The following is a 22,204-nucleotide window of genomic DNA, read 5'->3' as shown; positions in this document are numbered from 1 at the left end:
GTCTTTCGTATATTTTGGTTTTACATTTCCTTTTTTTCTATCTGTTGTTTCTATTTTCATTAATGATACGTTCTGTTCACTCAAATACGCATTTTTTTTCTTTTCTTGGCTATTTAGTTAGATAATTAAATACTTGAAGTATGTTCTAGTCAGATAATATTAGTAGTATTTATCGTTACTACTCCGCTTTGGCATCTATCAGCTCAATCATTAAAAGAGTGTTAGTCATTCCACCTAGCTAACTCTGCTTCATCAATGAGAACTGGCTGATCAATCTTGTTCACATTAATATCACTGCATAACCCACATTTCTCCACGATGATAGTCTCTAAATCACTCAGATTATGTTTGTTCTTGGCTTTCAAAAATTTTTCCGTCTTCTGTCTCAAATTGTAATCATTTGAGCTTAGTATCAATCTAATTAAACAGTTCCAATGGAAACAGTGGCCACAGGGAAAAACTATAAACTTTTTGATCTGTAAAAATTTTCCACACTCATCACAAGATTTGCCTGGTTCTAAAATCCTGTATTTTTCATTGAATTTTGAGATTTCTGTATTTATTTCCACCTTCAGATTTTTAGAATTTATAATATCTTCTGAGATCTCGTTCATTTTCATGTTGTGATTCTCTAAAAACTTAATCAATTCCTCTTTCAAGTTAGCAATCGTAGTATATTCATTGAAAAATGGCAAAAGATCCTTAATTGTTAAAACTTCATCGGAATCGTTTAAAATTGTTCGAATCAATTGTTTGATATCGATATCTTTCATTGAAACTAATAAGTGTCTTGCAATTTTCAACCACAACCTTTTTCTTAGTTTATAATCTTCTATAAGAGCCTCGTCATTTACAATTATTTTACAGTCGTCAATCAAATTATTTTTCAACGCTAAATCAATGGCATCCTCAAATAGATTCAAGCGTGTTAAAAGGAAAATAGAAGCCTTGGTTTTCTTAAATTTCAAGGATAATCGTAATTGGAAATTTAAATCAAACTTGTTTTCATAGGACCTCATGAATTTGATTATATCATTTTCGAGTATCACATCGTTTTTGGGATTAGTGATCATCATATAAAGAATAGAATTGTATATTATCGGATCACAAATTCTTGGAACTTCCCTAACACACCAATTTAAGTAGGTTAGCGAGTAATTTTCGGGATAATCTGATGGAGTGTTTATCAGTTTCGAGTTATTTTGCCAATTCGTGAAAAATTTTAAGGTTGTCGGAATTAGTTTGTTGGGATTTAGGTCTTTAATTTTCATCCACGTTGATATTGTTGCTTCTGGCGAGTTCAATAAAAGAATCAAAGAGTATTTATAAACTAGATGGTGGTTGTTTATTGTCAACAGAATTTTTAGAGATTCATACCAGTTTCCTTGATCAATCCAAAATGATAATAAAAATTTCATATCGTTGATTAATTTGGCAAAAATTAGTAATTCATTTTGCCTGTTCTGTTTGGACATTATTTGATAAACAGTTCTGTTGTCCAATGTTTCTAAATGCTCTTCCAGGAACTTCGCCAGCTCAATCGACTTCTTTTTAAGCTTTAAATTCCAGTTCAACAAATTGTCTTCATCGGTGGAGGTCGTCTTAGTAGTGTTGATTTTTAATTCAATGTCATTTATCTGTTTCATGAAATTCCAAACAATCCAACTTGATAAAACCATTTGGGTTGATTTCCAGGGTACATTATCCAATTGTTTTATCAGTAATACATTCAAGTTGCCGTAATCCTTCATCTGGAGAAAATTCAATGCAATGTCGCCTAAATGTGATAGATCTTTGATGCTTCCCAGAGTTTGAGCAGCTAAATGAAAGTCCTTAGTGGTGTGAAAAAGATACATAGCTTTTGAAAACTTTATAGACTCCGTTTCTCTTTGCGTTAGGCCCTTTAATGCAAGAGCCTTGTCAAATTTGTTATCTTGAACCAATAAATTCCATATCGAGTTAGTTTCATTCTCAATAATTATTTCAAAAACATTTACGTTGGAAAAACACCAAAATGTTTCCTTTTCCGAATCTCTAACTAGTCCCAGTATTTTTTCACTGTTATCGCTACTGGCACCGGGGAATTGCTGTCTCGGTATAGCCTCATGAAACATTACATCATTATTTAGTTGATTTACCATCGTAACCGTGTTGTTTCTCAGAAGTAGAATATGAAAAGCAGTCAAAACTATATCTTTGATAAGGTGATCCTTGTCGTTCTGATAATCAGGCAACTCAAAATTAAGCAAAACTTTCGAAGAGGATAAAAATTTTGCAGCATTGTTGGAGGAATCAGGATTTTTAGCCATTTGATTCTCTTTTAAATCTCCAAAGACAACGCCACTTGACGTGACCCAAGCGAAGAGCCCATTATACGAGTCAAATTTCTTTACCGTGTGATGCTTCAACCTTTCAAATTGTTCAGATTCATCCGGTAGTAGTAAAGGAAATTTCGTATCTGTTACGTCTTTCCAGTATAGTATATTGTCCTTTATAGTTAACAAGAGGGAACCCTTCCAATATGCAACACCATCAATCCCCCCGGACAGCTTCTTGTTTTCATACCACAGTTTTGTAACTATATCCTTTCCTATCCACTCAATTCGGTACAACTTCGCCACTTTCTTAAGTCCCATCAAGAACGTGGTTTCATTGACCCAATATAAAGAACTGAGATCGAGATTCTTGATTTTGTTCAATTGAGTGAATTCGCCATCCTTTAATAACATATACCGACCAAAGTTAGTTCGAAGGAAAACGGCAGTGCCCAAAGGGGAAACGTGGACGTTCATAATAGTTTCTAGCTCCTTACTTAACGGACATTCGAAATGATTGACAATGGCTGGATCCTGTAAATTTATTCTGTAAACTGTTCGTTGTGTCGTTACTATAAGTTGATCATTAGAAACTTTCAAATGGGTAAGTTCCGTGTTGCCTGTCAGAAATTGCAATCGAACCTCTTCTATGAGAGTTTTGAGCATTCTACTCATATAGTTGCTTTTTTATTTTCTGCTATAAGTTTTGGCTTTTCTAGGGGCTCTCAGCTTCTTACGTTCTTTTGTTTCATAGATTTGATGTTTTTGAGATCGTTAAAAAATTCTTTAGAGAAGTACGAAGAGAGTCAAGAAACGCTGCGATTTAAATATCAAGAACAATAAACATGAATGGAGTACCGGTAAAACTACTGAATGAGGCACAGGGACATGTCGTTACCCTTGAGCTAACGACGGGAGCTACTTACCGTGGTAAACTAGTCGAAAGTGAAGATAGCATGAATGTCCAACTGAGAGACGTAACAGCTACAGAGCCCCATGGGGCTGTAACGCACATGGACCAAATATTCGTACGTGGATCCCAGATCAAATTTATCGTTGTTCCAGATCTTTTGAAAAATGCGCCATTATTCAAAAGGAACTCATCAAGACCTATGCCTCCAATCAGAGGACCTAAAAGAAGGTGAATATAAAAATAAAATGAAAAGAGTGCACTGAAATGACTCTCCTTTTACGTTGAAGGTAGTATGTACAAGTATTGTTTATGTAAAATATATCTGTAGATGAATGTATTAGTTATGTACTGTTCGTGGTTGAGTTCGCTATTGACGAGGATTCCTTTATTTCTTCGAACTCGTTGAGGTCGCTGCGAATCTGGGAATTCATATCCTGCAATTGTGCAAATAATTCTTGTATTTCGTTCTGCAACTCACGAGCATGTTCTACCGATAGTGTAGCGTGTTGAGTCTCTTTATTATCCATTGTTTTTCCGAGGTCTTTCCATTATTGGATCCTCTTTAAGGTTATATCGAAATTTTTCAGCTGCTACAATTTTCAGTTCAGACAAAAATACCAAAAAATCGATGAGGCAGTTAAGATAAAGTGATAGCATCAGTTGTACAATATGTTTAACAATTCAAATCATGCTTACATCAAGGACGGATGGTTTAGAGAGATTAATGATAAAAGTTTTCCAGGTCAAGCATTCACTATGGCTGTGGATTCGATACTTTATCAAGCCCAGAGTGAATTCCAGGACATCTTAATCTTTCGTAATAAAGTTTATGGTACGGTACTAGTCCTGGACGGTATAATACAATGTACAGAATTCGATGAGTTCGCTTACCAGGAGATGATTACGCATATTGCTATGTTCGCGCATTCCAATCCTAAGCGTGTACTAATCATTGGTGGTGGGGACGGAGGTGTGCTGAGAGAAGTAGCTAAGCACAGTTGCGTGAAGCAAATCACTATGGTAGAAATTGATGCCTCAGTGATTGAACTGTCCCGGAAATTCTTACCCACGTTAAGTGACGGTGCTTTTGAAGATGAAAGATTGGATTTGAAACTTTGCGATGGCTTCAAGTTTTTACAAGACATAGGCGATTCTGGCCTCCAGAACAGATATGATGTCATTGTTACTGATAGTTCTGATCCTGAAGGCCCAGCGGAAGCATTTTTCCAAGAAAGGTATTTCCAATTGTTGAAAAATGCTCTAAATCCTAATGGTGTTGTCATTATGCAAAGCTCTGAAAACATTTGGTTGAATCTAAACTACTTACGTGACTTGAAAAATACTGCCAAAAAAGTGTTTCCTAATACAGAATATTGCTATACCATGGTTCCTACCTATACATCTGGCCAACTAGGTTTGATTGTTTGCAGTAATAACGCCAGTTTATCGTTGGCCAACCCACAAAGGGTGATATCTGAGCAAGAACAAGAGCAATTAAAGTATTACAATCCTCAAATACATTCCAGTGCATTTGTTTTGCCTACCTGGGCCGATATGATTATCAACAAATGATTATTTAGTATCGATATTATTATTACTATTTTTCCTTAAAAAGCTTCTTAACTTGTATATTTAACCGAAGATGCCATCGATAGCCGATTTGTTCTTCTTTTTCTTTTTATTTTTCTTCTTGCCGTTCTTTGGCTCAGCAACCTGCATTGGTAACACCGCAAGGTCATTTCCACTAACATTGCTGCCAACATCTTCATCAATAACTTCCCCCAGTTCTTCCACATCATTCATAACCGGTTTGTCCTCTTTTTTTGGCAACATTTTCATAAAACATCCACATCTTACAAACTCGGCACCGTTCACTTCCCATATTTTCATATACAATGCCCTCACATTTGCCAGTAATGCCACTAGTGTACATCCTAACGTCACAAATTGCCCTAAAGCAATGATACCGTTGAACTGCCAGTACCAACTCTTTAACTGCCGAAAGAGCGCCCTCTTTAGAAGTCTGTGCATATTGACCCACTCGACATCTTTTAGGCGTTTTGCTTGTAATCTCCATGAGCTCAGAAGCTTTATTATTCGTCCACAATTTCTTTTCAGTTCATTGAATGATCCATACCAACCAGCCGCACTGTGTTGATTTTTGTTCCTATGGTTCAGTAGCAAAATCAACCGATATTCCTGTTCCAAGGATCGTACTACACCTTCCATCTCATCCATTTTCTATAATTTCTTCATTTTTTGATGCTAGACTTCATGAGCCCCATCTTTATAGCTTTTCTTTTTTTCTTCTTCTGTATGGGAGCCTCATGGATTCTACTAAAAAAGAAGTGCCAGAAACGCTAAATATTATTAAATAAATACAAAAACGTACAAGGATGTGCTACAACAGGCGAGCTCTACCTCCACCGCTTCCCGATAGACCTAATGGTACTGGTAACTTGGAGCCCCCTCCTATACCGCCTCGCAGAAACGTCCTGCCACCAACATATCATTCTGGAGGCCCCTTTCAATCTCGAGTTGTCGAACCTGCAGATACATCGTTGCCCTCGCCAAGCTTTTCTAGACCCTCAGTCAATCCTCACTTGCAAGATGACGACCTTTTTCAATCTCCTTTTTTACCTAATTTAGGAGCTCCTCCCTCAGTCTTTAATAGTGTTCAACACCCCGTGCCAAAACCAAATACAGGTAACCAAGAAAGCGGTCCCTTAGAGACAAATAAGTTTTACACAAATCTGTTACTTGAGGATAATACGCAACCGGTATGGACACATCCTTATTCTCTTTGGTTTTCTCGTGACCCAGAATTGTTTGGTTTGGCCATCAATCACACTTTAGCTTCTCAAAGGGTCTTTGACACAAGTAAAAGTCCTCCGGGGTTCTATTTTAACCCTACTAATATAAAATCGTTTGTATTCAAGGCAAGGGAATTTAGTTCGGTGAATGATATTAAGCTTGAATTTGATGATATGAGGCACATGTCCTCACGGTTGCTATTGTCCCTGAGTAACACCCAGTATATAGAATTTCCGCTAATTCAGGGAATGGGCTTTGTGACGGCTATTTATCATGATCTGGGCTTTGAATTAAGGAGCGCTGTCGGCTTCAGGCGCTTAGAACGTCTAAGCATGAATGAGGGAACTGTTAAATATAATATCCAGCTTGAAGACAATCGAGTTTGGCCGCTCTACTTGTCTTCACTGACTTTCTCTTTTCCAGAAGATTTTCAACTTTCATTAATAAATAATAATACGATAATATCTTCTCACAAAGTTGACGGTCTTATTTGCCAGTTATCTGCCGATTCCGTTCCTAGCATCGATTCGGCAGCAGGTTGTTATCCAATATCCTGTGAGTTATCAGGAAAAACCACTAATGAACAGCTCACAAATTATAGATTCAACTATACTGTTGCAGGCAAATCGCAATCGGGCACTACGTTAATCTACGCTTTTCCGCATCATAAAGCAGCATTCACTCCAGAAATGCAAAAATATCAAATCAACTCTACCTTGGACTCCACGGTTAAGGGTACGATGACTGGTTTCCTCACGAACAGTTTTGATATGCAGATTCAAATACCGCTAGAATTGGGTTTTGAGCCTATTGCCCTTTATTTGCATAAGAAATCTAACTATAGCCATGAAACGCTATCTAAAATTCAAGAAGCCGCCACTCAAGAGGTCCAGTCTAGTGATCCTCTACAGGAGTCAAACGTAGACTCTATGTATTTCTCCGGCAAAGTACTTGCAAAATATGCGTGGATCCTCTATGTGACACATTACATTCTTCATGATGAAGATTTAACGAGAGCTTTATTAAGTAAACTGACTATTGCAGTGGAAAGATTCACCAGGAATCAGCAGATTTTGCCGTTGAATTATGATCTTACTTGGAAGGGTATTATTTCATCAGGCACCTCCAGCCAAGACTTTGGTAATTCTTACTACAATGATCATCATTTTCATTACTCTTATCACGTTATTACTGCTGCCATCATCTCTGTGGTTGACAATGACTTAAATGGAAAAACCAACAATTCTTGGTTAAGAAATAATAGAGATTGGGTTGAATGTTTGATCAGAGATTACTCGGGTGCTGATAGAAACGATCCATACTTTCCTCAATTTAGGTCATTTGATTGGTTCAATGGCCATTCATGGGCTAAGGGATTATTTCCAAGTGGTGATGGCAAAGATGAAGAGTCCACTTCAGAAGATCTTAATTCTTGTTATGCAATTAAACTGTGGGGGTTAGCGACTGAAAACTTTAAGCTTGTTGATTTAGCTAACTTGCAACTCGGCATTATGAAAGATGTATTTCAAAGCTACTTCCTCTACGAAAGTAATAATACTATCCAGCCCAATGAATTTATCAGAAATAAGGTTAGCGGTATTTTGTTCGAAAATAAAATTGATCACGCCACTTATTTCGGTATGGAGCCTCAATATATTCATATGATCCATGCTATTCCTATAACATCCGCGTCCTCATGGGTAAGATCGCCAACTTTTGTTAAAGAAGAATGGGAAGAAAAAATGCAGCCGATAATTAATCAAGTCAATGATGGTTGGAAAGGCATAATCATGTTGAACATGGCTTTACTTGATCCTAAGTTCTCATATGACTTTTTCAGTCAACCTAATTTCGATAGAAATTTCCTAGACAACGGACAAAGTTTAACTTGGTCTTTGGCTTACTCAGGTGCGTTCTCCTAGGTGTCAAACACACACACACAAATAATCCCGAATCATAACAAATATAGATACAGTGCTCATGAAACTTTTTAAATAAAGGCGTCTTATAAGTTGATTTGTTTATTTGGCAAAAAGCGGATAATCTTCATAATTGTTCTATAAAGCTTTAAGGACAGCAGTAGAGCAATGAAAAAATATTTTTTCACCCATGACTCGAAAAGACTTTACGTTGCCGTTGCCGCCCGTATATCTCATTCCCATATGTATCCCAGTGGTGTAAATCAAGTCTCCTGCAAGCCTTGATGTTTTTTACTCTTATTTTATAGCTTTAATGGCGCCTTGAATCATGTCTACCTTTTCTCGCCATATATGTGGAGGGAATGTATATCTATCAAATCTATAATAATATAAAACAAGTATGTGAAGTTAAAAACGAATATGTAACCCAAAACGATGTTCCTTACCATGATGATCAAAAATCTTTTCTACCGGATAATATTCCACGTTATCATGGACGGCAATCCTTTCTTCGGGGTTGAAATAGAGAGCTACCTGAGCTGATCTTGACGTTTTTTCTAGAATTTGTGATAACTCCTCTTTGTCATCTGAAAATATTGTAGTAAACTGTCTATGCAACCCGGAAGAACTAACTGTAACGTTATGTAAACCTTCGGTATTCAAATTTAGTTTTAGGAACTTGCGTGAGAAATATTCGCTCACTTCGCTCTGTTTTTCCTCACCATCATCATCTATAAACGATTCCTTGCAGGTAATACCACCCCATTCGGCAACTGCACCTCTAGGTAGTTCAGAAATCTTCACAAGAATTAAGCATTCTTTATCATCGTCAATTTTGTTCATCCATAGATCTGACTCACAACTCATTTCTGAGCAGTAAAGTGCCCATGCTTTGCAAGCATTGTCGATTATGGACTCGTCTGAAATATAACATGTCACAAACAATTTCTTTTGAGCGCCTATTGTTTTACAAAGGGTATCAAAATGTTGTAACGCCAATATCATTTGATCAAGAGGATTCTTTTCCACTATTTCCATAGACTGTGGTGCTAGTCCAATTTGACCACTAATAAAACTTACTTGGTTTGGGTCATCGGTTAGCCAAATACTTTGAGAATATGGTCCGATATTGCATGGGGCCCAATATGAACGTCCTTGAACATGTAACCCACCCTTGTTCTTGCTAATTTTATCGCCGCTAGTGTCTCTTATGTCAATAGCGACTGATAACTGCAGGTGGCAATTCTCGGGTAGGCATCTAGAACCTACGCATGCTCTCGATGGTGGCAACGGACCGTACTTTGTCAAATCTAGGAACTCATTGTAAATGTTATTTATTTTGCCGAAATCACACATATCTCTGACAATTAATGATGATGATAAAATATGATTGCGCGATGTCCCATTGGAGCGCAGAATAGCAGCCAATTCAGCAAAAATGTCTTGACATTGTTCTTCAACCGATTTTCTTTCATGCGCTTGTAGGTTTGAGATGTACAACTTGTCATTCACTTTATTGATCGACGCTGATATTAGATTTCTTGATATTGGGTTAGCAAACTCTCTTTTTCTTATTTCAATTCGTTGTTCTCTCAATACTCGGGATAATTCTAACCAATCATGATGGAAAATCGAAGGCGTAGGTAATTGCTTTAATTGGGTCTGTAAAAATTCCTTGCTAAGAATGCGCGGTTGAAATTCTACTTTTAACCGTGCATTGTGAACGTCACCGTCACTGGATTTCACCGCATCGATTAGCTTTAAATATCCTCGCTTGAAGAAGGGTGCATCCAGGACCATCGTTTCGAATTCTCCACCCTCGCCACAAATATGTACTTGATAAAGTCTGTTTAGCTTGTGTAGAACTGGTACGATCATGGGCAGAGACATGCCTAAATGTTTGTCATTCAATCCGATTGCAGCCACTTTGATAATTCTTGCGTCAAATTTATTTCCCGAGCTGGTATCTCTTTCACCATCTTCAATGTCCTTAGACATCAAACACATTTCATCCATCAATTCAGCTTGGTCTCTTTGCCATAAATAAGCTAGCACTACAAGATTCAATCTGGAACAGACATTTTCCACCCTGGTTCTCTGGTAGGACGATAAAATGGCCCCTACACTAACGGCTTCTAAAGTTGGGATTCGGTCTTTAACAGTTTTCAAAAGTTCATACAGCTCTTCAATTTCATCATCCTGAGTGGCTGTATAATTCAGCTCGACATTTTTAGAAGTGTTGCTTAATATCGGACGTCTAAATAGCGGGACACCAACACATTCGGAATAATGATTTATTAAATCGTGCCCCACTGTTTGGAACATGAAAGAGTCTAATTCTTGTTTTTCTGACTCCATTGGGTATAGATTCCCCAGTGCGATCAATTCGTGATTATTCTTCAAACAATGTAAAACATTGTAAAATGAGTCCTTTCCCCCTGATATTAGAGCCAAAAATTTCATGGTAGAAATCTGCGGATGATTTGGATTTAGACTTTGGTGGAGTGTTATAGAGAATGAATCTTCTGATGATTGGCGTTAATTTCTGAGCAAGGGAGACATTTTGAATTTTCAAAAAGCTAAATGGAAAAAAGAAAAAAAAAATCTCCGCGACGGGGAATTGAACCCCGATCTGGCACGCGACAAGCGCCCATTCTGACCATTAAACTATCACGGATTGTAAACTTTTATTTTTTTGGTTTGATTTCATATTATCTGTTTTTTATTTTTTTTTTTTCTGACCACCATGATACAACGATTGTGATTTTTAAGGGAAGCCCAATGTTGGAACAAGTAGGTTCATCATTATGTCCAATCGGCGTGTGTTTTATGTACCTCTCTTATATAGTATAAGAAAGAGTTCTGCTATTTATTCTTAATTAATACTGCAAATTATCAACACCCAAACTATCATCGCTTATCTTCATATGCTGTACCGGTAATAGCAGGACCACGCAGGAGCCCCATTTTAAAAAGTGTTCAATTACTACTAATATTATTATCATTAATTATTTTATATATATAAATAGATATAATTAGAAGATCAGAGAATTATGTATGCATACTTTTATATTCTTTAATTTCTTGTTTCTGTACCTTAATGTATTTTACGATGGGTCTTTCACAGACCTAATCTTTTGGGAATCGACCTTGCTATGGCCTTGATTAATGGCCAGCCATTATCAGATCTCACAGCATCCCCGTTTTCCTGTAATCTCCTTAAGAGATAGTCCTTAGTTTCCAAAGGTGGACCCCATGGGACATACTTGATGATGTTCTTGGCGCCATGGTTGGTGATTAGGTCGTGGGTGACGTTGTCGGCCATACCTAATAGCTGGCCCAGGACGATGTTTGATTTGGCATATGAGTTATCTTGAGCAGATTTTAGCAAATTGGTCACGAGCATCTGAGATTGGTAGTTATGAGAGGCGACGACCAAGTGACCATAATAAGAGTCTTCGCCGTTAATAATTAGGTCATTTACCACTTGCGTGATGACACGGTCGTAATTTTCGTCAGTGTCCGTTTTTTCACCAAAGATGATTTGGTTACGGTCTTTTTCAGAATGGATATAGGCCCCACGAACCAACTTCAATCCGAGCCTATAGCTATTTTCCTGGGCCAGTTTCAATTCGTGCAAAAGATGATCACCGGAATCTCTTAAATATAACTGCCACGTACCGATGCATGATATCAGTCTAGACGAAACAGGATTGAATTTCTGGAATAGGATTCTTTGCAACTCGTAGACCCCGTTTTCTTGCAAGTCATATTTCTCAGCATCGATGGTGGAGACCAAGAAGGGAGCTTTCCTTCCAGGATATTTTTCCAGCAAGGCTTGGTTCAATTCGAAAACCACCTTTGTGATCTTGGAACAGTTATCTATCAGTTGATCTCTTTGCGCCTTGAAAGCCGGGTTGCTGAAATTGTACAAGACTTCGTGGGGGTTGTCCACCAAAGCAGAGGGCTTCAAAGCGATATAACCGGGAGCAATGTCGTTGACTGGCTTGGATTCCAGTTGGTTGATGATGTTGGGCAGTAAAATGTTGTGGACGGAGCTGATGGTTTCCTGAACAATGTGGTCGACGGAGGCACCGGTGAGACTCTTAGTACCCTCCGAGTTTTCGATGGTTAGTGAGAGCATCATGTTCGATATACCCCTCTTTTGCAGGCGCTCACCGCATTCAATCACCTCTTTGAAGTTTTCACCACCGCAGTACAGGGAAGAGACGAAGAATTTTATTACTGGGATGGGGATGTAGGGGAACAACCCGATGATCGTGTTGAGGAAGAGGCTGTTCAAGGTCGCAATACCGATGAACCCCAGTTGGAACAGTTCCTTCTTGGGGAGTGTCTGCAGAAAGTTGATTGAGTTCGGAGGCGCCATCACGCTGTTGCCGTTGGTGTTGGAGGAGGCTGGCGTTTCAACCATCAGGTTAGCTGCTGTGTTAGAGTGTGTTGGAGTTTTTGACACATAGGTTCTGCTCACCAAAGGGTAGCATAGCGAGGGCAGACGGGATTTAGTAACTAGTAAAGAGCTTCTGGAAGCTATCATCTGCAGCATACGTTAGTTCTTAGTGCTCTGCAGCAATGTTATATATTAGTATATATGTATATACACATAGAAAAGAAAGACGAGGAAAGGGAGAAACTGAAAGCGTTTTAAAATTTTGTGTTTGGACCCAGCAACACTTATATAACAATATAGAACGGCGATAAAATGGGGCCCAATTCAGTATATGAGGTCTTTTAGATAATAGATAATAAGTACAATAACGAGAAGATAAGGGAAGTAGCGCCATTCATCAACTGTTTACCATTTTCTTGTGTAGAAGAGATACGCTTTTTTCGGGATGCGAAGCCCGAGCGTGATAAGCGGGAAGCCATTGCCGGTAAAAACTATTTCAGAAAAAAGAAGCGATCGGTGGAGATAACGAGCGAGTGATATCAGGAAAAAGCAAATGTGTCCCTGATGTGTCCCTGCGCGATTATTTTTGACGGTGCGCGCTTCACTTAGATAACCACTTTAGTAGCTGATTTTCATGTATTGCGGATCGGAACAAGTCCGCCTGGTCGATCTCATCCCTTTCTGCTTCGCTTGCACTTTCACTTGCACTACTATCTTGATCTTGGTCCTGATCCTGATCCTGATCTTCGGCTCGGTGGGCTGGGGGCGGGGGTGGATCCCGCCTTGATAGCTCACTCTGCAGAAACAGACGTGCCATCTCCTTCGTGCGGAATAGTTTACCCTCGCGCGGGTAGTCCAGTTCCCATTTGCGCAGCGTCAGCGCGATGCGTCGCGGAAGCACGTGCAGGTCACGTGCGCGTGCTTGCGTGCACAGTGCGCGTTCGACTTGGCGGCGAGTGACCACCGTCGGCAGCGACGACCTGCGTTCTCGGGAACCGGGGCCCGTGGCGGCCGCGGCAGCGACGCTGCGGGAAGCCATGCCCGCGAGTGCCGTGCACCACAGCAGCGCCCGCGTGTAGCGCTGCACGCTGCGCTCTAGGGCATCCGCCGCGCTGCGCGACAGCGGCAGCGCATGGCGGGGTAGGGGCCTTATCTCCGCGATGCGGCTGTGCGAGTAGATTGCCACCCACCTGCGTTCCCACCTTCCGTAATCGATGAGCCCCTCGCCGTCTCCTTCCTCATTGGCGGCCTCGGCTGCGCCTTCCGCGATGGCGGCGACTGCCTCGCTGAGTTTCGTCTCCAACGCAACCCACTCGGCGCTCATTTCGTACGCAATGGGTGCGCCCTCATCACCCGCCTTGCGCGAGTGCGCGCAAGCCCGGCGTAATAATCTGTAATAGCCCAGGATCTCCATGGCGCTCTTTCGAGGCAGCAGTGAACGCCACTCCTCCACACGATGGATGCTGTAGCGTGAAAGACACCAGAAGAACGTCTGCTTCTCCTCGCTGTTCCACTCCACACCGAGACTAGAGGCCTCTATAATGGTTTTCGCGGCATTCGGCTTCTCGTGAATGCTTCTAACGTGCACTTTGGACGGATGGAACTCCCGTGGAGAACGGCCCGACGCCGCACAGTGGTAGAATTCCTCAGTCTCCTTGTTGTACAATTCAATGTACTTCCGCAATTGTTGGCTCTCCATGGTCAATGGCCGTCTTGTGCGCTACGCTTTTCTGACTACTCTTCCATTCTTGTTATTCCCACCACTTTTTTTTTGTTTTTCATCTCGCCCGCGCTCTCTTGATTATTGAAACTGAAATTGAAACTGAAAAAAAAAAAAAAAAAAAAAAAGTTTATGTATGTAATAGCTTAAGGAAGACTGGTATGCAATGCTTCAAGGCGCACCGAGAAAATAGAGCAAGTATATGTGGAAATTCAATAAGAAGCTTGTCCGTTTTACTTACCGTCTCTATTCAGGCTCGGGCCGAAGCTTGCTTCTTCACGGGAAGAAGAAGCTGCCCCAGAACCTAAAATTCGTTGTCTTGAACCCTGCCCAATCTGGACTGGTGAAAAATGATCAGAACCTGGTGGAACAGAGGCAGTTGGAAAGAAACACCCATAGGGAACCCGGGAACGACGGCGACGCTGATTTCGGCTCCAGGCTTCTCGTCTTCGAGAAGCAGAACTCGCTGGACTCGGCACTAAACTCTATCCGATTGAAGAAACCGACAAACGCCAGCTTGCCCCAACTCGAATACAACGCCCTTCTCCAATCGCTCACCTCAAGTTACAACCGCTACCAACTGCGCGAGTTCATCTCCTCTCACCACCCCGACTCCCCATTGCATCTAACGCACTGGAAGAAAAGCAAACTGTCCCAGTACATCATCGAAAAAATCTGGAACTGCCAACCAATTTCAACGCCCACGGGCATCAAATCTACGTCTTTGACCTTTCAGTTCGATTCCCCCAGGGAAATCTTCCTTTTGCTCATCACTCAAAGCGGGAAAATCCTGTCAAACTTCAATAAGCTCGGGTTGACCTTCATCATCTCCATCCAGGACAACGAATTGACCATCAAGGGCTCGCCCAGCCTGCTCAAATACGTGGAAATATCCCTGAACAAAATATGGTCAAACATTACCCACGAAAACGTGCCCGCATATTCCCCCATGCCGTCAAAAGACCTGATCAACCTCATCCAGAAGGAGACCCACACTTTTTTCGAGTACCTCCCGGATTCGCAGACGTACAAGATCTCAGCCCTCAGCACCAAGAAAATATCCATGGCCAAAGTCTTTTTGTTAAACGCCATTGTCGCCAACCCGCACACAGCCCAACACCACAACGCAATAGTCTCTCCGGCAGCCAAGTTGGAGCCTTACCCATTCAACAACACTTTAGAGAACTTGGACTGGCTGAACAAGTCTCGAGACTGGACAAGATTACAATCGACCGCCCCTGGAAGTTGCACAGACCTGACAACTCACACCACCGTTCCACAACTGACAGATGCGCAACTCAGCGAATACGAAACTTTCTTGTCCGCAGACGCGCCCTCCCTTTCCGCTTCCAACTCAATCTCCCAATGCTTGTCAATAACACTGGGCTATTCCTTACAATCGGCCTCGTCTCCCAGCATCTTCCAACCTCTAATACACAAGAGTTTTATTTCAAAACTATTGAACCTCCCGATTCACAAAGAGTCGCAGTCCTCGCCGCCCGTTTCTCTTGACCGGCACCTGATGACAAACGCTCACCAGTCTTTTGTACAGTTGAATTTTACTCCTGTGCCGCCCTCTTCGAACTTGTCATCTTCGCCCCCCTTTTTGCAAATTTGGCTCGAAATTGACGAATTCGATAACATCATCACCACTTCGATGAGGCCTCTTCTGAAGATGCAGGAAAACTCCATCGTTTTACAAACTCCGCAACGCCAAATAGACTACAAAATCACGTCCGATTACATTCAGGACCTTCTGCCCGATTTTGACCAGACCCACCCGGATGCCTGGTTATCTAAACAGAAGGGCCTCCAGGAATTCCTCATGAATTCTCACTGGAAGCTAAACAAGTACCAAAACGTCTTGAAAAAAATCACAATTAATTTGCCGGATAACCGAGTACAGCAATACCAGTTGACAGACGTTCTGAACCATCGTGTCTTAAGTCTGCAATTCCCCGCCAACGGTGCCCACGATAAATACGTCATCCAATATTCTGACATTAGCCGCGGCTTTTTGAATAATGGCTCCTACAAACAATTGGATTTCATTAACGTGAATCCAAGCGAAACGCCATTGAAAACCTTCATTAACGACGTTTTGAACTTTTAACCTTTCAAGTACATATTAACAAAACAGCATACCCCCCCTTTTACTCCCCGCATTTCCTCTGCCTTTCAATACATGTAAATAAGAAAAGCATTACGTTTATACATATACCAAAAATACTATATTTTTATATATCGATGATTTACTTATTAAGTCCAAGTGTTTTTGACAGAGCTGACTTCACAGCAGCGCTCTTTTGCTTCTTTTTGCCCTCCACAGTACCGGGACCGTCATTTCCACCTTGTGTCTCCACGGGTAGTGGTGGCAACTCTTCGTCATCTTGGTCCGCTGGTGCTGCCATCTCACCTAATGCATTCAACCTTCTTTGTCTTTCGAATTCGGTTTCAGATTCGTAGGCGTTATCGTCGTAATCTTCACTATCCTCCATGTTATAGCTATCACCCAAATCTTCCCCAGACGAAGTCTCATCTTCCAGATTTAATGATCCTTGTACACCTCCCACAGGTGCAGGTGTCAACGTTCTTTTCTTCAGCATCCCGGGACCCCTCTTTGAAGATCCTTCCATAGCTTTTCCTACACCTGCTGGAGGCGGTACGCCGCTATTCGATTTACTCTTCAATCCGACGGCGGTGAGGGCCCTTGATACAACACTGTCATTTCTTGAGCGGTTCGTACTCCTACCATCACCAGAATTATGGGGGTTTATCTTGTATCTTTTTATAACATCACCATCTTCATTTTCGATGATTAACAAATTGTCTATCTTGAATGCATGATATTTGTTGTTTTTATCCTTTTCTTTCCCCTTGTCCACTAATGAATGTATCTTTTTTAAAGATGTAGGGGTCAAGATTCTCCTTAATTTTCCTGCACTTCCACTAGACACATTGGTTGTTGTAGTCGTTAGGCTTGAATGGGCTGTACTATCAATGCTGGCCTCTTCATCCTTCGGTTTGTTGCCATCTTCTATGTCCACTTGGTTCAAAATTTCACCTTGTTTATTTTCGATAATCATTCTATTACCATCCAAATAGGCCGTACCAGGTTTCATCTCTTCCTCTTTCATTTTTCGTATTCTTCTTTCTTCGTTACTGGCCATCGATCTTTCACTTTCGTCTTCCGTCTCATCCTCACTTTCAGTTTCACTTTCTGCCTCTTCTTCATCATAACGATGTCTTGGTATGTATCTTCTTCCTCGTAAAGATGAAGATCTCTCAGACGATTCGAAACTTGGCGTGTTATCGTTATCATTGTAGTTGTAATTGTCACTGTATTCTTTTTCTGGCGTATATTCGTCTTCTTCCTCATCTCCACCCATTCCAATTTCTTCATTACGTTGCGTGTTAACAGCCGTGCTTAATGCAAATGTGGCGGCGCGTGCTTCCTTTTCCTTTTGCAGCCTTTCTCTGCCTAAATCGTTCAATTCGTCGTCATCATACATTTCATTTTTAGATCTCGATGAAAACAGTTCCCTACCCTTGTTCCTTAGCTTTTGTCTTCTACTTAGCCTTTTTTCTTTCATTGTTAGTTTTTTTCTTCTTGGCATACCGCCAGCAGGCCTTGCAGGAACTCCGCTTGTTTCGACACTCCCGATTTGATTTTTGTTTGATCCTTCATCTTCACTGCCTGCTAGTCCTTTACGGTCTCCCTCATCTTCTTCAACTTCGTCTCCTGATAGAGTCATTTGAGTATCCATACGATGTAATGAAAATGAACGTCCAGCTTTGTCCAGTGATGGTAATCTTTGCATCCATGAGGTTTTCCCGTTTTCGCCATTAGTGGTGTGTGTGGTAAATGTCTTTGTTAATGTAATAGTGTTCAAATGACGGCCCAGGGTTATAATGGCAACTGAGGAGCCATGGACTATGATGGAAGTAACAATGAAAAAGCAGGTAATAGGCCATATGCAGGCTATTAATTGCCAATGTTTGGTTACGTCCTTGGACGGCACTACATTCAGGGGAGTGGGTTCATCACTAAAAGTAGACTCTAACTCACCACGAGCTAATATGGCAGCAAAAATGGCACCAACGCCAATAGGCCCGAAATGGCCCACGAAAAGTGCCTCACGCCACGATTTAATATCAGGAATAAGTGGTCTCAATATCATAACTGCGGGGATTCTACGTAAGAAAATGACCACTATAGATAATATAATTAAACGCCAAATGTTCGTACCTATTTCACCGTTGTTGAATTGACTCCACGGTATAATGGCACCAAAATAAATAAAGTACGCGTAGTTCAATAGTAAATCAATCACCGTGGAAACATTACTCTCTCGAGTCTTCTGAGAAAACCATCCATCCCATGCAAAAGCCGCACCGGCTGAAAATGACACCAGCAAGTCATCCACACCTAAAATGGAGCCGAATCCTGCGCACATGAACGCCAGGACAACGTAAAACGCTAAGAAGGATTCACGATCAATGATGTTTTTCTTTTCGGCGAACCTAATAGTAATTCTCCCGACGTAACCAATGAAACAACCTAGCAAGCATCCGAACAAACATTCGTATAAGATAGTAACACAAAACCAGTCTTTGACAATTTCCCTCCCATTACCAGGATGCAAAATTAGATTCATAGAAAGAAATATAAAGGGAAAAGCCATACCATCGTTGCAGCCTGATTCTGCAGACAAAAGATTTCTTAAATGGCCAGGGACTCTTTGTGCAAACTTACCTGAAACGACAGATTGCGCCAAAATAGGGTCTGTGGCCGTAACACATGCAGAGACCAGCAGACTAGCAGAGAAGTTCAAGCCAGGTATAAGAATCCAGACAAAGAGGCCGATAATAAGCCAGCCAACTGTCATCACGGGCAATAATAACATCGTCACGGATACCCAATGCTTCAGCATATATTTCCGTGGCAGTTCCACCGCAACGGCAAAAATCTGCAAACATAGTACTATCCTTGTGATTTCTAATGTGATACTGTCCGAATTTCCCCACTTCAAAGGATTAAACCAGTTCAAACACACGGGGCCCACGATAAGGCCAAATATACCTGCCACAGTGGATTCACCGATATAAAGCTTCTCCTTCACATAGAGCGAGAATAAAGAGAAGATCGATGAGAAAACACCAACACAGGCATAAGCGACATGGGCCTTTGAGACTTCTAGTTGTTCCCAGATAGCCATATAATATGAGGCTGAGTTTAGGATTTTCTTTCTAATGTACAAAGAAGCACGATGCTTGGAAAGGATATACGCAGTAAGAGGAGCTTAAAATCAGGTACGTGAAAGGGTACAACCTATGCAAATCGCTAAATTTGTTTTATCTTGACAACAACGGAAGTAGCTAAAGCTGGATTATTATCTATCGCACAAATATCTGGCTTAGTGCCCTTGCTAATCAAAATGAAAAACTTCCTAATCCGCGCGGGGAGGAAGAGGTAGTGCCGCATCGCAAAAAAAAAAAGTAAGATTATTAATACTATATCTTTTCTATTGTTACACACGAGGCTAAGTAATGAGGTAAAAGTTGAAGCGAGACTCTTGTATGCCCTGATCAACGATATCGTAAAGCGTGAACCTGTTCTCTATGATAGCCTTCTCCAAGAATAGGGTTGTTACTTCTTGTGAACGTAAGTGTATCCCCACGATGGCGTGGAATTTCAAGCTGTAGATCGTTTGAAACCAGTGCTTCAGCTGGACGAGCGTCTTTAGGAAGGGGTCGATGAGATACTCATTGTATATGACGTCCATGGCTATAACGTATACAGAGGTGCTTGTCTCGCCTATGAGCGACAGTTCAGGGTGCAGTGTGTGTGTCTTTTCGTCTTGCAAGTTGATCTTCTCCCAGTCAAGAGCAGCCGCTTCCAGGCTCAGCGTGGGTTTTGGGGGCGGTTCCACTGTAGTAGCATCGATCGGCTTGAAAGTTTGCACTCCGGATTGCAGTGTGCGGGACACGCATTGCCTCCTGGTCAACTGCGATAGGTTTTCCCTGATGTTATGCTTCAACTTGTTAAGGATGCCCCTCTGGTCTGTCGAAACGTAGACGTCGACAAAGTTACCAAGAATCACGGGCAGAATGCCCGATATCCCTGCTCCAAGCTCTAAGATACCTCTCTTGCTGCGATCAGTGCCGGACAGGTTGATCAGCTTGGGCAATTCAAGCGTGTGCCCCTCACAAGAAGACCCGTTGACTACTTCCACCTGGGTACCAAGACGGAAAGGCGCAGCACTGCCACTGTAAAGTAACCAGTTGATGAAAAAAGGTGTCGTGGACCACACAACGTATCCTGTGGTAGAGTTATCGTTGTCTCTGGACGAATGCAAGCTCGATATAGACTGCTCTATACTAACATGATAATTGTCCACAGCAGCGCCCAGATCTTCCTCAATCAGGCCAGTCTTATTCCTCCTTCTCACTCGCTTTTTCCTCCGCCTGCTCAAGGGTTCAATGGCTAGCTCTAGCACACCTTTGCTTCTGTCTTGAATGCCCAAATCCTGGGGCAGTGTCCCGCATTGAGCCTCCAACTGCATGTACCGCTCGAACACGTGCTCGTATATCGTGTCCTCGTCCAGCGCCCACAACTTAAACGCCATTCTGTCCAGCCCATCTGCGTCTTCGGCTGCCGCAAACATTATCTTTCGTTGATAGCACTGCCCTGGCCAGTTCTCTTTATTTGTCGCGACGTCGCAAAATGCACCCACATTAAAGAAGACGACGGTCCACACCCTAATTTGGAGGTGTAGATGCACAATGGCACATGCAGCTGGGTGCATTGTGGTAACAATCCCAGCTCAATCTCTCTACACGTATCTTGTATATATATCTGAGAGAGGGAGTAGTCATACTTGAGACTTGGGGGTTCGTGGTGGTTGTGTTTGTGCATCTTGAGAGAAAGCGAAACAGAACTACCACCTTTGTACGTAAAAATAGCGCAAAATGTGGGCCCCATTAGCATACACCAGACCGGAATCTCAAAGAACTGACTTGACGTCGCTGTTCTCAGCCGACCGAGAGCAAAACCCATTGAACGACTATCAGTACCAGATCAACATCCGGGAGTTGGAGGATTACTATAACAAAACCATCTTAAACGAAGACAACATTCAAGAAACAGGCAGCGAGATTTCTTCTGCAGTATCATTCTCCCCATCCAAACAGAAAGATGCCATTCAACCAGGGCTGCTATATGATCCGCAGTTGATAAACCCGTTTCTCCCATCAGCCGATCTGAATAGTAGCATCCCCACCGCTTTTAAAAAGAAGCTGGAGGTGCAGATAAATCCAGATTATGTTCCCAAATCTTCGCAATTGCCATTGACTTTTCAGAATTTAGAGCAGCTGTCCCAACAAAAGCTCAAAAATGATGTACCTTCTTCTCCACGGAAGGAATCTCCCGCTCAGCCTAAAGCGAAAAGCCAGCTGCAGGAAACTCCCAAGCAGCTTTACAAAACGGAACTATGCGAATCGTTTACTTTGAAGGGAACTTGCCCTTACGGAAGCAAATGCCAGTTTGCCCACGGTCTAAATGAATTGAAAGTCAAGAAATCATGCAAGAATTTCAGAACGAAGCCCTGTGTGAATTGGGAGAAGCTGGGTTATTGTCCCTACGGCCGAAGATGCTGCTTCAAGCACGGCGATGACAACGATATTGCTGTTTACGTAAAAGCTGGCACTTATTGTGGCGTCCCCGCTGGCAACAAGCCATCTGATCAAAAGAGAAGCAATGGTCGTGGGAACGATCACTGTTATACCAAAAGGAAGAACCTAAATGTTAAAGTGAAAGCTCTACAGAGAATGACCTGGTGATATTTCTCTAGCTTGACTCTTCCGGGGTTTCTCAACTTAACCCGATTATTTATTATTTTCTTTTTACGTTATGCCTTTTTTTTTTTCAGCTTTTTTTTTATTTTATGCTCGTTTCCTTCCATTCAGTTGTGACATTGGTACCTCTTCCACAAAAAAAAAACTCCTTTTATTTAAGTTAAGCTATCTCATGACGGTATATATGAATATATGTGTACGTATATTAATCACTCATACGTAAGATTTGTTTTGTTGTTTGTTCTCGAATATTCTGCA

At 41.5% G+C, this 22,204-nt stretch overlaps 13 protein-coding genes and 1 non-coding gene across 14 annotated transcripts; 5 read left to right on the top strand and 9 right to left on the bottom strand.

Moving 5' to 3' along the window:
- Positions 1 to 221: 221 nt before the first annotated feature.
- On the bottom strand, positions 222 to 2,981 carry PEP3 (tethering complex subunit PEP3; the record flags this gene model as incomplete). The annotated part of the gene is made up of 1 exon (XM_056229776.1): positions 222 to 2,981. The coding sequence occupies one exon, from the start codon at positions 2,979 to 2,981 to the stop codon at positions 222 to 224; it is 2,760 nt and encodes a 919-aa protein (XP_056083761.1).
- A 179-nt stretch (positions 2,982 to 3,160) lies between these two features.
- Positions 3,161 to 3,460, top strand: SMD3 (mRNA splicing protein SMD3; the record flags this gene model as incomplete). The annotated part of the gene is made up of 1 exon (XM_056229775.1): positions 3,161 to 3,460. One exon carries the CDS (start codon positions 3,161 to 3,163, stop codon positions 3,458 to 3,460), a length of 300 nt encoding a protein of 99 aa, XP_056083760.1.
- A 109-nt stretch (positions 3,461 to 3,569) lies between these two features.
- SKDI12G1910 (uncharacterized protein) lies at positions 3,570 to 3,755 on the bottom strand (the record flags this gene model as incomplete). The annotated part of the gene is made up of 1 exon (XM_056229774.1): positions 3,570 to 3,755. One exon carries the CDS (start codon positions 3,753 to 3,755, stop codon positions 3,570 to 3,572), a length of 186 nt encoding a protein of 61 aa, XP_056083759.1.
- A 142-nt stretch (positions 3,756 to 3,897) lies between these two features.
- SPE4 (spermine synthase) lies at positions 3,898 to 4,800 on the top strand (the record flags this gene model as incomplete). The annotated part of the gene is made up of 1 exon (XM_056229773.1): positions 3,898 to 4,800. The coding sequence occupies one exon, from the start codon at positions 3,898 to 3,900 to the stop codon at positions 4,798 to 4,800; it is 903 nt and encodes a 300-aa protein (XP_056083758.1).
- Positions 4,801 to 4,860: 60 nt separating this feature from the next.
- RMP1 (Rmp1p) lies at positions 4,861 to 5,466 on the bottom strand (the record flags this gene model as incomplete). The annotated part of the gene is made up of 1 exon (XM_056229772.1): positions 4,861 to 5,466. The coding sequence occupies one exon, from the start codon at positions 5,464 to 5,466 to the stop codon at positions 4,861 to 4,863; it is 606 nt and encodes a 201-aa protein (XP_056083757.1).
- A 158-nt stretch (positions 5,467 to 5,624) lies between these two features.
- Positions 5,625 to 7,964, top strand: ACF2 (endo-1,3(4)-beta-glucanase; the record flags this gene model as incomplete). Its single annotated transcript, XM_056229771.1, has 1 exon — positions 5,625 to 7,964. One exon carries the CDS (start codon positions 5,625 to 5,627, stop codon positions 7,962 to 7,964), a length of 2,340 nt encoding a protein of 779 aa, XP_056083756.1.
- A 405-nt stretch (positions 7,965 to 8,369) lies between these two features.
- DPH6 (diphthine--ammonia ligase) lies at positions 8,370 to 10,424 on the bottom strand (the record flags this gene model as incomplete). Its single annotated transcript, XM_056229769.1, has 1 exon — positions 8,370 to 10,424. The coding sequence occupies one exon, from the start codon at positions 10,422 to 10,424 to the stop codon at positions 8,370 to 8,372; it is 2,055 nt and encodes a 684-aa protein (XP_056083755.1).
- A 142-nt stretch (positions 10,425 to 10,566) lies between these two features.
- On the bottom strand, positions 10,567 to 10,638 carry Skdi_12.trna5D. The gene has a single exon. It is a non-coding gene; the product is annotated as a tRNA-Asp (tRNA).
- Positions 10,639 to 11,082: 444 nt separating this feature from the next.
- On the bottom strand, positions 11,083 to 12,516 carry PUT1 (proline dehydrogenase; the record flags this gene model as incomplete). The annotated part of the gene is made up of 1 exon (XM_056229768.1): positions 11,083 to 12,516. One exon carries the CDS (start codon positions 12,514 to 12,516, stop codon positions 11,083 to 11,085), a length of 1,434 nt encoding a protein of 477 aa, XP_056083754.1.
- Positions 12,517 to 12,970: 454 nt separating this feature from the next.
- On the bottom strand, positions 12,971 to 14,068 carry RRN5 (Rrn5p; the record flags this gene model as incomplete). The annotated part of the gene is made up of 1 exon (XM_056229767.1): positions 12,971 to 14,068. The coding sequence occupies one exon, from the start codon at positions 14,066 to 14,068 to the stop codon at positions 12,971 to 12,973; it is 1,098 nt and encodes a 365-aa protein (XP_056083753.1).
- A 223-nt stretch (positions 14,069 to 14,291) lies between these two features.
- SLS1 (Sls1p) lies at positions 14,292 to 16,202 on the top strand (the record flags this gene model as incomplete). The annotated part of the gene is made up of 1 exon (XM_056229766.1): positions 14,292 to 16,202. One exon carries the CDS (start codon positions 14,292 to 14,294, stop codon positions 16,200 to 16,202), a length of 1,911 nt encoding a protein of 636 aa, XP_056083752.1.
- Positions 16,203 to 16,341: 139 nt separating this feature from the next.
- Positions 16,342 to 19,308, bottom strand: NHA1 (Nha1p; the record flags this gene model as incomplete). Its single annotated transcript, XM_056229765.1, has 1 exon — positions 16,342 to 19,308. The coding sequence occupies one exon, from the start codon at positions 19,306 to 19,308 to the stop codon at positions 16,342 to 16,344; it is 2,967 nt and encodes a 988-aa protein (XP_056083751.1).
- Positions 19,309 to 19,632: 324 nt separating this feature from the next.
- Positions 19,633 to 20,718, bottom strand: RKM5 (S-adenosylmethionine-dependent methyltransferase; the record flags this gene model as incomplete). Its single annotated transcript, XM_056229764.1, has 1 exon — positions 19,633 to 20,718. The coding sequence occupies one exon, from the start codon at positions 20,716 to 20,718 to the stop codon at positions 19,633 to 19,635; it is 1,086 nt and encodes a 361-aa protein (XP_056083750.1).
- Positions 20,719 to 21,061: 343 nt separating this feature from the next.
- TIS11 (Tis11p) lies at positions 21,062 to 21,931 on the top strand (the record flags this gene model as incomplete). Its single annotated transcript, XM_056229763.1, has 1 exon — positions 21,062 to 21,931. The coding sequence occupies one exon, from the start codon at positions 21,062 to 21,064 to the stop codon at positions 21,929 to 21,931; it is 870 nt and encodes a 289-aa protein (XP_056083749.1).
- Between the last annotated feature and the right edge of the window lie 273 nt (positions 21,932 to 22,204).

Source organism: Saccharomyces kudriavzevii (assembly GCF_947243775.1).
Source record: "Saccharomyces kudriavzevii IFO 1802 strain IFO1802 genome assembly, chromosome: 12".
NCBI lineage: Eukaryota > Fungi > Ascomycota > Saccharomycetes > Saccharomycetales > Saccharomycetaceae > Saccharomyces > Saccharomyces kudriavzevii.
Note: the sequence above shows the minus strand (reverse complement) of the source record. Positions and strands in the feature narration are given on the sequence as shown.